The sequence below is a fragment of the Crotalus tigris genome, unplaced genomic scaffold, assembly GCF_016545835.1.
Source record: "Crotalus tigris isolate CLP2741 ecotype Arizona unplaced genomic scaffold, ASM1654583v1 scf7180000019630.4133010339:1179603, whole genome shotgun sequence".
In the NCBI taxonomy this organism is placed as follows: domain Eukaryota; kingdom Metazoa; phylum Chordata; class Lepidosauria; order Squamata; family Viperidae; genus Crotalus; species Crotalus tigris.
Genome location: NW_024097627.1, coordinates 907,072 through 924,021, shown reverse-complemented (window position 1 = coordinate 924,021; position 16,950 = coordinate 907,072). Strand labels below are relative to the sequence as shown.

The window sequence follows — 16,950 nt, the reverse complement described above, 5'->3', positions numbered from 1 at the left end:
GGTGGCCCATGGCAGCCTCAAGGATCACAGCCAGGAGCCCCAGCTCAGCAAAGGCTGTCCCCACAGGGTCAGCAACCTCTGAGCCCTCAGTCCACTTCATCACAGCAGCAGAAGTCACCTGGATCTCCTCAGCAAACAAGATCATCAGCAGGAAGCTCACCAAGCCAGCCTTCCAAATTAGGCACATTTCCCTCCCAGCAACCTCGACCACCGGCACAAGGATGGGCTCCTGGCCAAGGATTCAGTGAACCTTCCAAGCAGCATCCTCATTTGAAGTATGTGGGAAATTTTTTACAATGGATAATTCTTGTAATTTAAAGTTAAGGTTGCTAAGTTAAGGTCAAGCCATTATCGGTGTCCCAGAACCGCCACTGAAGATGTTACCTAGCCTGGTAACGAAATGTTCAGAAACCAACCCACAAGCTTGGAGAATGAACCTTTACCCTCTTCTCCTTTTTGCTGGCAATATCAAACGTTACAGATAAATCCCAATGATACAGTAGTGTTAAAAGTTTGTGAACCCTTTTGAATTGTCATTATTCAGCATAAATATTATATAAAGCATCACAGAAGCCCTAAGTCTAGATAAAGAAAAGCTTATTAAATAAGTCAAAAATATTGTAATTCATTTTTTGAGGAAAATGATCCAAAGCTAGATATATATCTATATATATATATCTATATCTATCTATCTATCTATCTATCTATCTATCTATCTATCTATCTATCTATCTATGGCAAAAGTATGTGAGCCTTTGCTTTTAGGAATTGGTATGCCCATTTTGGTCAGCAATAACTGTTAACTAATTATTTCTGGTAACTGTGGATCTCTTTTAAACAATAACCTGAAGGAATTTTAGCCCATTCCTAATTACAGAAGAGCTTCAACTTAAGGATGTTGATGGGCTTTTTCAAGTAAATTGCCCACTTAAGGTGCTTCCACAACATTTCTATAGAATTAAGGTCAGGACTTTGATTTGGCCATTTCAAAACACTGTTACTTGTGCTTTTGCCATTCTTTGGTCATATAGCTTCTATGTTTTGGATCACTGATTTGCTGGTCCTGTTGAGCTTCCCCTTCAGATATCCTATTTTCTTACAATTTCCTGATACAATCTGAAATTCCTAGTTCCATCAATGATGAAAGTTGGCTGATCTAGAGACGGCAAACCTGGCTTAAGGCATGACGTTGCAACCACATTTCACATACTTTTGCCACACAAAAAATGTAGCATTAGATCATTTTCTTCAGTAAATCAATGGACAAGTATGTTTTAGATTCATAGCTTTAATGTTCTCTAACAAATTTTTAGGATCTATGTAGAGAACATATCACATTTTAGATCATATTTATGCATATTGAAAATTCAAAAGGGTTTATAAACTTTTAGGCATCACTATTGGTGTTTAACAACAGTAGTGACCCACTACTTCCTAAAGCTTCTAAATTTTGTAAAAGAAATAGCCACATTTTTATTCCCTTTTCTTCTTTTTTTCAGCAAATCACAATCCTTGACAAATACCTTCAACATCTCAGAATCTTCACAGCGAGGTATCACAAATGAAGATGAGGCAAAGGCTGAAACCATCCGTAACCTGAGGAAGTCATTTGCTAGTCTGTTTTCTGATTAGCATCACAAACCTTAGAGTAATTTTGGATATTTGGGTCTTCTTTCCATGCAAATTCCTCACTCATTTTATAGTTCCCTATACAAATGTGTCTTTAAATGTATCAATCGTTATAGTTTCTTGTATGTATTCCTATATTCAGCAAAGGGGAGGGGAAAAGCAATTGAAAAAAAGCAATTGAATCTGCCTCCCTGGGCTCTGGATAACACTGTCATCGAAATGTTATTCTCAACTTACAGAATGCAAACATGTCCATCATCACCTACACGCAGAGGTCATCTCATGCACAATCAGGGCTATAGAATGCTGCAGTGAGTATAAACAGCTTTGAACACTTGCTGGGCCATTTATGGCAGAGGTGCAGAAAAGAGGCAAATAGTTAAGATTAATATTCATTTATCTTAACTATTTTTATATATTAGCATGATTCTTCTTTTCTTTTATAAGTCAGATTCTAATTTGCTCTTTTAAAAACCCAGTTATAAAACTATTCCTCCAAAAATGTGTTATCCCTCTGAATTATTCCTTCTCAATTCAAATTTCCTGGGCTAAACTATTATAATTCTTAGGTAGCACACAGTTGAACCATTTTACTTTGGTCAATATACAACCAGGATTAAATCCATTCTGATTCCCAGGTGCGGGAATATATAGACATAATTTAGAATTAAAATCCTTTGCATGCTCTGTTACAATAATGCAACTTGCCTAAGATTTACCTAGTATCCACTGTAATAAGTATCCAAAATAATAAATTGAACTATAATGATGTAGGCGTTTATATTGAAGTACCATGTGTATGGAAACAAATATACAGGTCTTGAACTTTAGCTATCAACGTGTCAGAATTCATCTTTACAGCAGCATATCATGCATTTCAGAAAAAAATGACTGAAAACAAAGATCTTTGATCCACATTGGGACTAGGATCTCACAATGAACTACCTCTCTAGAGAAATCAAGTCATAAAATTCTTATTCTGCAGTTACATGCATGCATACAAAAGTGATAGAACAGTTTAGAAAGAAGTCAGCCACCATGAAATACAACTCAATATTTCAAGGCCATCAAAATGCAAAGTAGCAAACCCTTCAGAATAAAACATGGGAAATGTTTCTTTCCAGCCTCAAAAATTCTCCCCAATATCAGTATCCAAATTATGCAGTATGACACAATTTAGCCACTCAATAGTCAGGATACAAGTGAAGTGTCAAGAGATGAGGAGGAAAATAGGAGTTCTGCTACAAAAAGTTTAGAGATTTCTCTTTAAACATTGATATAATTGAACTTTTACTGCATTATCTATACAAAACTGATGTAAATGGGACATTGCATTATATGTGCATTTGTTGTATATAAATAGTTCCAGAGCAGGCATGTCCAATCCGTGTGTGGCCCTGGACAACTAGTAATTCAACTCAAGATTGTAAAATTTTAACATTATGTGATTTATATACATTATGTTTTATATGCAGCTCAAGATAATTCCTCTTCACTCAGTGCAGCCCAGGCAAGCCAAAGGTTGGATACCCACGCTCTAGAATAAGTCTACTGCAAGCACGTAATTTTTCAACTCAGTGCAGCCAAGTTCAATAAAGCCAGACAAACTGTTTTGTTCCTTAATATTCTAGAATGGAACCTTACCTACTTCCCTGATTTTTCCCTAAATCCTGTAAAAACAGTTGGTAGACAAGAGGAAAATAAATATTATCACTACTTTGAGTGTTTAGCAGCTCTCTGAAATGCATCTGAAAAACAACTCAGCATTTCAAGAGAAGTGCAGATAAGGATCTACTTCCATTTAAAATTACCCAATTGGAATTGTTTATCAAACCCAGCACACGGTTTCCTGAGCTAATGTTCATAGCAATGTGATCTAACTTCTTCAATATTATATGACTTACTTCTCTGAATGTGTCATGTAGAATGGCACAATACAGCCAACTGTTCAATGACTTTAGTATGATAGGAAAATTCCAATAGAATTTGCTCTGACAGAATTTGCTAGTGGTTTCCCATCACATCATAAATTAATGTAATTCCTAGATCTACTAAATTTCACCCTCAATTCTCCTCTCAGATAAGTTTAACCTACCTCAAGAAAGATAGAACAATTACATACTAGTGCATTTTGCACTGGAATATTACAGAAATATTAAATAATTCCTCTCCTAAGCAGTTATCTTATTTTGCAAGCCAAACAGCTAATTATACCAATGTTGTACAGTTGTTGGAACAAAGGTCTTTATCATCTGCAATATTCTGAATAGTGTTCATCCTAATGCCACCACAGTGTATTAGAAATACAACTACAAAGAACCAATTGTTTAATAATAAAGCAAAATTGCATTGTTAGACTCAAGCTATTTTAGAACTGATTTATGCATGTTTGAGTTCTAAAAGGTTGATTATAGCACTTTAGTGTCTTATAAACTAGCACTTAAGTATTAACTGTTGGTCTGTTGGTGATATGATAGCGGTATTCCAATATCTAAGGGACTGCCACAAAGAAGAGGGGGTCAATTTATTCTCCAAAGCACCAGAAGACAGGGCAAGAAGCAAAGGATGGAAACTAATCAAGGAGAGAACTAACCTAGAGAAATTCCTAACAGAATAATTAATCAGCAGTCACAAATACTGAACACTCCTTGTGATAGTAAATAAACACATCTTTATAATACTCTACATATAAAGTACTATATATTCTAAATATAGTACAATCACATCTTTAATTTAAGTACTTAATATGTTAGCTCCTTAATGTAAAATCATGAAATTTAGAATTTGAGCTATAAGACATAACAGCCATCTATGGAATTCTCTCAGTTTAGTTCAATCCCTCATCAAACTGATATTTAGGATGATACAAAACTGACACATCAAAATCAGTGCATTTAAGTAACTCTTTTTGTTTTTTAAATAAGACTGAAAATACGATACAGAAAAAAATTTGGAATAGCAAAGATAATACATTTTCCCTTGAAAAGCCATCAATGGAGAATCATCCATGGTTATATTATTTGTGCTCAACCTTAGATTACCTTCTAATAAGAAATATCACTTATCAACTGATCAACTAGACCAGTGTTTCTCAACCTTGACCATTTTAAGACATGTGGACTTCAACTCCCAGAATTCCACAGCCAGCAATGCTGTCTATGGAATTTTGGGAGTTGAAGTTCACATGCCTTAAAATGGTCAAGGTTGAGAAACACTGAACTAGACAGTTATGTCTATTTATCCCTAAGAATTGCACGTCTTGTAATTATACATTTAAAAGTAACTAGGAATGTTAACCCAACTTAGTTGGCTGAAAAATGTTAAAAACTATTAAGCAATGATTATTTAAATGTACGGATGGCCCTGTCATTTTATTTCATAAAGTACTTAGGGTACTTTCTGTTGAAATTTACTACAAAAAAATTGAAATAGAAAGGCAGCAACTTTTTGCCAGAGCTTCTGACATTCACCATTTCTCATCTTCTGGGTTATACTATAGCATGTTATTATTCAACTGTTTGTAAGGTGAACAGTTCAATGTCTTATTCTCTCATATGTAAAAAAAATCATTTTAACTCAATATTCTTTGTGCTTTGAAATCCCCAATACTAACATTGCTTTTCAAGTAATAAAGAAAATATATGAAGTATCCAAAGAACAATCAAATCAGCTGGTTTTTGTAGCTTTCCAAGTGCCAGATATTGCATAGAACAGAAAATCTTTTCATGGAAAAAGCATTTAGTCAGGCTAATTACTGGAAGAAAAGAACATAGCACAAATATTTAAATGACAGATTTAAAAATTAAAACAACCCAGACCAACTTAGTTTATATTTTAAAGTGCTTTTTATCTGATGCAACAAAAGCAAACCTTTTCGTTTCTAAGAAGGAGCCTGCCACTGTAAATGAAAAGAATAGTGTCCCACAATATTCTTGCAAAAAGGATCTGCATTTCCAAGGGAGGCAGGACAAATTGTTTGCACTGAACTGTTGGGCCCAAGTCTATGGAATCAAGATGCGGTAGTACTTATGCACTGTCATAATTTTAAAACAGCAGACATCATAGCTCTGAAGCTGAAGTATGTTACTATACAGTTTTAAAGTAAGCCCACAAAGAGAGGTTTAAAACTTTATCAATAAGGCTGAAAGAGTTCTCATATGAATGCACGGCGGCTATCAATTGGGCGGCTCCGACTGGCTCTTCCTGGGAGAGTTGGATTGGGTTCTTGAAATGACACAAAAGGATCAAAATATGGTAAAGTGGAAAATGGATCTAAGTGTGGGGAAATAGGAAGATATTGACTTGGAAGCTCAGCAGGGCCAGGAAAGAGGGAGCTTATTGGATCACCAATGGAAGGGACTGCTGGCCTCTCATCAAATTCACCACCAATGATATTGGGGGGATAAAGTGGATTAGGGCAAAAAGGACTGGGATACAGTGGACTGGGATGAAATGGCACTGGGAGGGGAGGAGGGGGCAGAAACATCATGTGTCTCCACTTCAGTGCATCTTTCTTCTGCTTCAATTTTTTCTTGTACAGCTGTAGAAAAGGGGAAAATAAAATTTAGCTTGACATTTCATAGCATTCATTGTTATAAAAGCTTGCTAGTATATTCCTGAATATTTGGAATAGATGAACCAAATTTATTAGCACAACTATCTCTGTGCTTTCTGCAGCTTCATAATTTTTTTTTATTTCATTCAATTTTTCAACCAATATGGAATTTCAGACCAGAATTCAACAGCTTGAAAGAAGCTGTGCAGGCTGGCATTCATTAGAATAATAATGTTCACCTGCTCTTTCAGCACGGTCTTTAAAGAAGAACTTGCTTCCTATGTCAATTGGAGGTTTCAGTTAGCTGAGAATGTAATTTGTTGAACTCTTGGTTATTTGGATTGTACATATTCTTAAAAAACAAAACAAAGCAAAACTAAAAAATATACCATGATACCCACTTACTTCTTTCCAATCTGTGTCTCGAGATCTGGCAACAGGATCTGCATAAACATGTAAAATACAAATCAGCAATTCTATAATGATGTAGACAACACATTAGGTAACTTGTATTGATGGCATGACTGTTCCAAGACAACAACCATTTATTGGACACAATGTCCAAACAGCTTCACAGAGGTATAATTCCTTACACAGAATCCTGACAAATTAACTTGCAAAGCTGACAACAAGCCTCTCATTCAGCGTCATGTTAGAAAAAAAGTTTTATGAACAATTACCTCTAAAATCTCGCAAGTATATGAACCTCCACAATAACTGATCATTCGAAGCAGCATAAAGATCATGACAAACAGCAGACAAAGAAATTAATGAACGAAAGTCCAAGAGCCGGAAGATTCGGAGTTTCAGCTCCAATGGAAGAACCACCAGGCCAAACACATCTGGTAGATTTAATGCTAAAATGAGAAGCAGAAGAATAACATTATCACAATATTCCAGCAGTTTAATTTCTTATCTATTCCATAATTATAATTAAATGCTTGAAACAAAGCATGTTGATAAGATTTGGCTGAAGAAAAAGCCTATTTCTATGCAAAGAGGTTTGAATTTAATCTTGCATTTATCAGAGACATCAAAAGTGACATAACATTATGATCATTTAATTGGGTTTCTTTACCTACTTTTAGGGCTTCTACTGGAAACAGATCACATCAGAAAAATTATACAGAAATATTGAAATTTCAAAAGAATTCATTAATTTTAAGCACTACTCTATTTCTATTGAAACATATGACCAAGTGGGACTAAAAAGCCAATGTTACCAGAGGTATGAATGCCACTAACCAAATACTCCATAGTCCCTGAAATAAAACTCTAAAGCACTATCCCTGACAGATTTAGAAGGCACTTGTTTGGAGAGAAGTCACATTAGAGTATCAACAGTGAAAGGTTTCACTCTCCTGATTAGAGTCAAAATCCTCTGGAAGCTACACCATAAGATCAGTATGGAATATCATCTAGCTTTTCTTCAGCCTAGTTTAAAAAAAGAAACAAACAAAACAAAACAAAAAACACTCCTATTCAGATCAAAGTTAATATATTGTTGCTTTACTATGTTGTCAAGTCACATAGGAAATAGCCCCTCCGGCTGGCTCAACTACAATAGAATTTTGCCTGTTAAGTGTAACAAGAATAGTTTCAAAAGGCACTTACAGATTTTAATCTATTTTATAACATTTCTCAAATTAGAACCTGGTGCTTATTCAACTTATAAGTCACAGCTGCAACCATGATGGGATAAGTAGCAGAAGGAAGTGCCTGATTTATAAATAGCTAAAGAACTACAGCTCAGAGGCTGGCTACCCATTTAGTGGCAGGGACAGAATCTTGCTGAGTTGGGATCCATTCTGGTTACTTGGCATCAGAACCTGAACAGAGAGTGGCAAACTTGTTTGCATAAATGAGCTTCACATGGTACACTTGATGGTCTAGACCAGTGTTTTTCAAACTTGGCAACTTCAAGATGTGTGGACTTCAGCTCCCAGAATTTCCCAGCTTCAGCTTCTGGGAATTGAAATCCATACATCTTACTTGCTGAGGCAGAGAAACACTGGTCTAGTCAGCTGCAGAGAGCTCAATGTATAGAAAGTCATCTCAACCCTCAAAACAGTTTGAACCAAAAATGATCAAATTTAATAAGTGAAGGGAAATCAGAATCATACTGAGAAAATATTGCTGTTATTCTCTCAAAACTTTCCTGTTAAATCTTAGTGGGGGGGGGTGTTTCCATGTTTTCTGCTAAACACATTGGGCTACAAACGTATTCACTCACCACACTTGGTGGTTTTACCTGTTACATAATAAACATTCTACAAAAAGATTTATAAGACTCCTTCCATGATCTGCTTACCTTGCCGAGCAGCAGCCAGAAGAGGGTACACCAGCCGATCTTTAAAGAGACAAGAGAGCTTCTGAAGGTCCTTATACACACCTGCAACATTTCCTTTAGGAAAATAAAAAATTCAAAATAAATATCATCTGCTCAGTATATCCTTTTCTAATTATTTGCCTCTAAGAACAAATCATCAAGCAGTAAAATGGAAAATAACGGGTTCTCTCCTTCAGACTGGCAATATGCTGTAATAATTTGATTTATAACAAATAGCAAAGCCTGCATGCACTAATGAATTTGGTGCACCTATTAGCATGGTTAAACAGCACAATATTCAGAATCTATGGAAAGTTTTTTTAAGTTTTAAATGAGGGAGAAGAGAAATTGCATTACATCAACTGTAGCAACCATTTCAATGATAACTTATCCATGACTGTTTCATTATTTCCCATAGAGCTGGGAAACTATAGCCCCCTTTAAGAATGCTATTAGAATGAGTCTCTTAAAATTTTCAATACAATGGGTCCCCCTAGTGAGGCATTATCTGTCATTACACCACTACCTTAATACTGTACAAACAAGCAAGTGGTTTACAATGGAAAGATTAAATATAAACTTTTTTTTAAAGATGCAGCCTTACAAATGTAAAAGGGGAAAGGCTGAAAGTGGAAGGTTGCCTCTAATGAAGTCTGTGCTAGAATCTGCATGCTCAAAACTTCCCCCTGAATATAATATATCTACAATTTCCTACAAGTTATCACGCAGAAATGAAAGAAAACACATCTGGGAATCTAGATTAGCTGCACAAGCAGAAAGTATCAGCATAAAACTCCCAATTCAAGCATTAATATCTCCCTCTGCTGTGGCCAAGAGGGAGAATAAACCAGAATTGCAGTGGTGTTCACCAGATGGAAAGGTGGCTTAAAAGAAACTCCAGACAACTGCTTAATAACCTAAATTTAAAACCTGAAGTATTTAATAAACTAGAGTTTTTTTCTCTCCTAATGGCCAAATAGCAAAAGCAATAGCACTTAGACTTATATACCGCTTCACAGTGCTTTATAGCCCTCTCTAAGCCGTTTAGCTCCCAACAATCTGGGTCCTCATTTTACCGACCTCGAAAGAATGGAAGGTTGAGTCAACCTTCAGCCAGTGACACTCAAACTGCTGGCAACCAGGAGTCAGAAGTAGCCTGCAGTGCTGCATTCTAACCGTTGTGCCACCAGGACTCTTAAAAGTAAACTCTTCTTGGTAAACAGAGGGGAGAGGAATGGAAACACAATTAACCTGTCATTCTGCATTTGCTTATTCATTTCCCACATGTATTTTAAATTATCTTTTTAAAGGGCTGTTTTATTTTGATATATACATTCTCAAGATGTACTACTGTTATCTTTAAATATTGGAATAAATGTCATGTTTTTATGGTTATGGGGGAAAAAAACAGGAATGCATCATGGTAAATTAGTATTTTTCAGAATACTTTATTAGCCACACTTCTTTTTTACCTGTAGCAGATTCTCTAGGCCCATAGTAATTGTCTACAATGTATAAGTATTAAGAGAAAATATATCCCTTGCAATATATTTTACCACTGTATGGAATGTTTTGTTTTCATAAAATATATTACTGAGGAGTTCTATGCCTGACAGGAGTTCATGAGGTCAACAAGTGACACAACTTAAAAATGCCTTCTACCTATTGCACTCTACTTCATCTTCTAAATTGCTCAGTTAACAATAAAAATTACTGTGGTATTACTCATCTATTAGCTTCTTGCTGTTTCCCAAAATTCAGATGTGGATACCTGAGTTTTCAAAGCAGATAAATGTAGCTGGCAGAAGTTGTAGTCTCTTCACACTTTTGATATCAATGTCAATCTTCAGCATTGCTAAAAACCAAAAAAAGACACTAAAAGAACTTAACAAAAAAAAACATTCTTGGTGATTCTGAACTTCCTGCGGAAACTCAAAACAGAATAAATTTAATCAATAGCAGTGTGTGCTGTAAGAAATACAAGAAAAAATATGAACACCCCTTCTTCCCCTTGGAAGTTGTGTGGCATAATACTCCAGGATATATGAATGAATCTAACCAGCTTGGATTTCTAAGTGTAATGAGTTACAGAGTGACATTATGGTTTAATTTTGTCTGTGCTCATGGAAAGTCTCCTTCACTTCCTTCAAAAAAGACTTTTCTGAGATCTTAAACAGCATCTCAGATGGGACTGCCCACTGTTCTTTCTCTTTTGAAGCCCTATCTCTCACTATCTATTTAACAGCCTAATCCTTTTCTTAAGGCAAATTTGTTTCAATATACTACTAAAAGTTTGTCTGATTGCTTGTACCTTCAATTGGGCAAAACATGTGTCATAGGGCACTATTTTTTGAATCAACTGATTCTTATGTCTTTCAGCATAAGAACTGTTAGTTACATAGCATGGAAGACAAAGAATAACAAATGCTAGCCTTCAATCAAATAAATATCAGAATATACCTACCATTGATAACAATAAGGTCTCCCAAAGGCACACAAGTAAGGGCAGCAATGCCATTTTCACAGAGGGGATGGGCATACTGTAGCTTATAAACACCTCTGTTCCGCCATTTGTCAGGCATTCTTGTTGCCTTTGACTCTGTTCCCTATGAATAATAAAAGAGGAAATTAACAAGGCAACTAAAACTTGAGTACATATTTGTTGTGAGTTTGCAATAGCACTACTGAAATCATAGGGTGAGAATTCTGATTATGGCAACAATGCAACTAAAGCACATAAGTAGTCATTGTCAAATCTTTCTCAGTAATATAATTATTTAATTAGTATCCCACATTTATTATAATACCAAATATTTACAACATAATATTTTATTATAAAACAAATTTATGTTGTATAGCAACACCTAGAATTACTATATACAGTCCTGGTTTTACATTTCTTTTGCTAGATGTGTTGTGCATTAACTGCGTTCTGCTCAATGGGTATCCAGTACAAATTATGACTAATGCAGAACAGTGTGTTGCCATAATATTCTGGATTGTGACAACCAATATATTCATGAGTAATAGTATGCTTTATCACTAAATCATGGCTTACTGGAAGCCAACATTGTCTTATTATTGGCCTAAGATCTATGTCAATGAGGAAAATTATGAGAATTGATGAGAAATGGAATTCAACCAAATCTGATGGGTTGCACAGTATTCACATTCAGACATCCTTTGTAAAAATTTGCTTACTTGAGGTATATATCCTGTTTCCATCATGATAAGATGGATCAAAACTATCAAGGCATCATTGGCACTGGTACATTCTGCAGAATGATAGAGGGTCTGAAGTGAGTGTGGTACTTGTCCATCCGTAGCTTCAGAGCAAAGCATTGGCTCTGAAGGATAAGAACCAGCAGCTTCTTGGAAGTCAAAGTCATCAGATACAGCTTCTGAAGCAAATGCTTGGCTGGATTCTGCCTTGAAATGACAGCAGCAGAAACATAAGGGCATTAAAAAGTTATATTTACTTTAGTAAAATGATAAAAGCAAAGGGTTTCTATGAAAAAAGCTGGTATCTTTAAAAATAATGGAAGCAATCCAAGCTTCTTAGTATTTTCCCTACTGCGCACAATGAAAGCGTCTTCATTTCTTATGCACCTACCATATCGTCTGTATTCATCTGAACTGTACGTTCTAGAAGATGTCCATTGTGTCTTTCACTATCTAGAATTTTAGACTGGTTGTGACAAATGGCTGAAGTTGATGGCTCATGATTATTCTCTTGTGGATGCAGGGATGAAGTGTGAGTTGGAAATACTCTTAATTCTGTCTCAGTATCTTCCAATATCAAACATATCAAGTCTCCTGAAACAATCCCAAATGATGCTAGGGTTTCCTCATCTCCAGTAAGGGAGTCTTTGTTGTTCAATGTTATTGCAAACTTGATGTCAGAACTGCATGGAAAGCAATATTAAGCACACATTTTATATTGAGGAACACACACCAACTGTAGATTAAATGATGTCCTTAATTACCTAATTCCACAATTTACTATAATACAATCAATAAGTATAGCCATTAAAACCAAGATACGTCTCAAACTGATCCATTTTCACCTGCATTTATTAAGCATGTTCGCCTACCATAAATGTTTGCATGCCAGGAATAGACTTTTTTTTAGAAACGTAAATCTAATACATATTTAAAAGTAATATTTGTTGTATTAGCATTTAAATTATTAGCAGCAGAATGCTAAGAAGACCACATTTTTAAAAGAATGCTTTCTGTCTTACTAAATAAAAAAAAATATTATCAAGGCTCTTGAATTTGACTGCGTTGTAGTAGCTAAATACAGTAGTATCTAGCTTATGATTTGCCTTTCAAAAGTATTTCATTTTGCATTCATTTTTAATAAAGAAAATGAACAGGAACCAAGGGAAATCTTTCACAATCACTTTACAATCTTCATCCTCACAAAATATAAATGGTGCATTTCACCTTACAACATTTGAACACAAGAGATATTTTTGAATTCAACAATCACAAAATCAGTTTTTATACATAATTTTTCCAGTTACTATTAATTTACAGGGCATCTCTGAGGAAACAGCACTATTTAATTTATAAAATAATCACAGGTGATACTTTTTTCATTATAAACTCAAGGCAAATCAATCCCAAATCTCTAGCATACCAAACCCTACCAGTACAAGTTTCAGCTATGAAACCACAGCATCCATTCTCCTGGGATTCCCAAAAACTTTTAAGACTCTATTCCCAGGCCTGGGATTAATATAGGTGCGATTTATTGGCGAAACCCCTGTCATATTGCTTTTGATTTATGATTAAAGCTATCTGTTTTTGTTGTATGTGTATATGTGTGTGTATTTTTAAGCCACCCATTGTCTTCTAGAGAGGGCATCCATATTGCACTGAATAGAATAAGCCACTGTGACAGGTAGTTAGAGGGGCGTGTACTACTAATACTTTAATAAATCACATAATTTCTGTGATATCTGTATCAGTTTGTATTTGTAAATGTAGCCCATAAATGAAACTGAACATGTAATCTTACATTTGACTTTGTTTCACAAGGAAAATACTACCAGCCTTCACCTACAGTATATCCCTTATCAATAAGACAGGAAACATAATCACAATACTTTCATGAATATACCTATGACTAGCAAGACTGGATTCAAGATTATAGATCAATTAGCTCACTAAAAATACAATTGCAGGTACAACTTACTTGGGAAAATAAGGTTCATTTCTTAGTACTTGACCCAGTTACTTAATTCTCCAATTACTCTATACATTAGCTCATTTGAAAAGTTAGTAATCCAGGAATCCATCACTCAATGAAAATACTTCCAAAATATCCATCAAACCACATGAATTAAGTGGTTTGCTAGAGAACTATGTAAGATTTGAAATTAAATTTGCCCTACATAAAGGAATAGAGTATTTGCCAAAACTGATTTTTTTTTCTTTCCAATAAACTATGTACTTTAGATTTACAATTTTGAAAATTAGCCAACCTGAAAGATAATGACTTGGCATTAGGTAGAGGGAGGGAGAAAATGAATCAGTTCTAGTCTAACTCACTACAATACATTGCTTAGACAATATGTCCTGTAAAACTGTTTACCAAAAAGTCAGAAGACTTCAACATAAAGAAATGCCTACAAGATTGGGAAATATAATCAGTGAAGTGTTTTGTTTTATTTTGCTTTGGTCAATGCTTCAATGCATTGACCTAACCATTTCTAGCCTGAAATGCATAAGCTTTTTAGAAAACTCAGTCATATGTTTTCCTCAGCACAGAAATTGTGTGAAGAATGGGACTGACTCCACATACATTCCACATAATTTATAATCCTATAAATGTCAACAATGCTACAAGCGCCATCAATAAGCCAAAAATCCTAAAACCATCCCGTTCCTCCTTTTCTTCCCTAATTCCCAGTCTAGTTTAGGGCCTCAAGTATTCAGCAAAAAGTTCCCATCCGGCAGTTACGTTTTAACTTAAATCAATCCATCTTGGGAACCTATCTTGTTAAGACACACAGTAAACACATAATTTTAGTCAAGAGGGAAAAGAAGGGCAAACAAATCTTCCTCTTATTCCTCGTTCCTATTTTGTGCCAGACAAAAATAGAACATTTATCCTTTGGATTCCCCAAATTATTTATTCATCAGTGGCCTCCATTCACTGTCACTACCGAATTGAGGCCTTTTGGTGGCTTCGAAAGTTTTCTTCCCATCAAATCATAAAACAGATGGTTTTTAATTGTCTCCCACGAGTCTCCTTCGACTATGGGCAATCCCTCTGGCTCTCCTAGACATGGAAAACGTTTCCATTTCCTAGAAGCGGAAAGCCAGGGGCCCGCTTCCTATCGACTCTCGTCGATTGCCTGCACACTCAACGCCATGCGTGACAGCTCCGCTCGGATACCTGTAACCCCAAGCGGGCAAGAGGGTTTGGCCGAGGCGCGCACGCAAATCCCCCAGCTGCGGTTCCGCCTCTGGCAACTCCAATAGAGCCGTCCGCCTCTGCAGCCGTACGCGGAGCTTCATGGCGGCGAACGGCGGTTGTCCGGCCTACCTCCCCTGCCCCCCTCCCCCCCTCCGCGCCGCAGAGGTTCCTTCGCGAAGATGGCGGCACAGGAGGCCGCAACGAAGACGCGGCCCCGAGAAACCGCCGCCGTCCTTGTTGTTATTGTTGTTGTGGGTTTGGGCTGCCGAGGAACCGCCTCCTTGACCCTGGCGACCTTGAGATGACGCAGTTCCGCCCTTCGTCTTGACCCTCCCCTCTCACCGGCCGCATCGATCCACGCAACCGCCTTCGGTCGAAGGAAGCCAAAAACTCTACCGCCCTGCTCTCTTATCGAAATTTGTCTTCGGCGGATGACATCCGCATCCTTCTCTGCTTCTCTACTAGCAAAGGGCTGTAATCTAAAGAGGATTCCTTTATCCCGGGGGTCAAGTGATCCGTATACATTTTTCTCCGCAGCATCTGGTCATGGGGCATCATCCCGCTGAATGTGGAGGACTGAATTTTTTGTGAGGACTGATTTATGATGACAAGGTCTTGTTTTACAACAGGATTACACAATTCATGTTGTTAATAAAAGAAGAATTCGTTCAAATAATCTCAATTGATGGTTCCTTTGCAGACATTTCTACAGTAGATTATTGTAATGGGAGCAACGTGGAAGTGTTTTCCTTTATCTAGAGTTGCTTTCCCATTTCACAATTTAGCCCATGCAGGTGTGTGTGTATGTGTGTTTTGGTGGTCTCCCATCCATAAACTTAACGAGGTCTGACCCTTTTTGGCTTCCAGACCCAGATAGGTTGGAATATGTTCCTACCAACCAGCACTTTACATGTATACATTCACACACACAAGTAGAAAGATATACATTTCTTTTATATAAAATAGGGATTTATATATTGTGCCAAGCATAATTTCTTTTAATTATGTTTTTTTGAAAGCATAATGGCCTGCAGATTAAACTAATCGTTAAACGATGATTTATAAATTCCATTGACTGAATTAATACTAGAAACCGAAACTATCACAAAATGGTTTGATGCTAGTTGTTCATTCAGGTGCCCCTATTTGCAGTACTTTGACTGGAATAATAGTCTTCTTGGTTTTAGTAGGAATCATTAATAATGTTAACTTTAACATAATAAAAACAAATTTAGTTTTGCTTCTAGCCCTGTATATGACTTTTCTGAAGTGAGCCCTCAACATACCATTTAAAGGCCAAGTATGGCCATTAATCCAGAAACATTATATACTATTATTATTTTAAGCATTATAGTTATAATTTGTAAATCATGGTTTGTATATTTTAACTCAATTACAGCTTATTCAATAAACCATGTTTAACTCTAATTGTAACAGTGCAAGGTGTGAACCCCTGACATGTTAGTGAACCTCTGAATGTTTCAAAATATGTAACATGTATCAGGTTAACATATCCCTGTTAAATTAATAGCATAGCTCTAATCCTGAAATTTTAGGTGTTTCTTCACTGGAGGTTTTAAAGACAAGATTGGATAGCTGTCTGTCTGAAATGTATAGGGTCTCCTGCTTGAGCAGGGGGGCTTGGAATAGAACAGGGCTTTTCAACCTTTTCACCCGTTGTACCACTTTTAGGATATGGCAACATCCGCGTACCACCAGTCGCCCAGCAAGGTGTCAAAAAGTTGAAGACCAAAAAAAAAGAGGAAAAAAATGATAAAGTACAGGTAGTCCTCGACTTACAACAGTTCGCTTAGTGACTGAAGTTACAATGGCACTGAAAAAAGTGCCCTCCAAGCCACAGCCGAGCAAAACACCTGCGTGCCCATCTGGCCGCGCTCTTCCTCCTGTCCAAGGTTTTCATTGTTGTGAGCGTTTCTGTTGAGGATTGGCAGTGGAGGTGGGGTGGGGGGTGTTTGGTTTTTATTCCCTCCATCTGCTGGGTGGTTG

General features: G+C 36.5%; 2 protein-coding genes across 2 annotated transcripts in view; one reads left to right on the top strand and one right to left on the bottom strand.

Annotated features, from left to right (window-relative positions):
• SYN3 (synapsin III) overlaps positions 1-2,461 on the top strand; it is a 227,151-nt gene extending 224,690 nt beyond the window's left edge. Inside the window, exons 13-14 of the mRNA XM_039363924.1 lie at positions 2-275; positions 1,500-2,461. Of these exons, the coding sequence (XP_039219858.1) occupies positions 2-275; positions 1,500-1,632 (407 nt within the window). The 3' untranslated portion in view covers positions 1,633-2,461. The remainder of the gene's footprint in view (position 1; positions 276-1,499) is intronic.
• Positions 2,462-4,136: 1,675 nt separating this feature from the next.
• On the bottom strand, positions 4,137-15,252 carry FBXO7 (F-box protein 7). Its single transcript, XM_039363925.1, has 9 exons — positions 14,923-15,252; positions 12,127-12,418; positions 11,715-11,942; positions 10,978-11,119; positions 10,285-10,368; positions 8,496-8,588; positions 6,865-7,041; positions 6,590-6,627; positions 4,137-6,169 (listed from the first exon to the last, which is right to left on the bottom strand). Exons 1-9 carry the CDS (start codon positions 15,042-15,044, stop codon positions 5,783-5,785), a joined length of 1,563 nt encoding a protein of 520 aa, XP_039219859.1. The 5' UTR covers positions 15,045-15,252; the 3' UTR covers positions 4,137-5,782.
• Between the last annotated feature and the right edge of the window lie 1,698 nt (positions 15,253-16,950).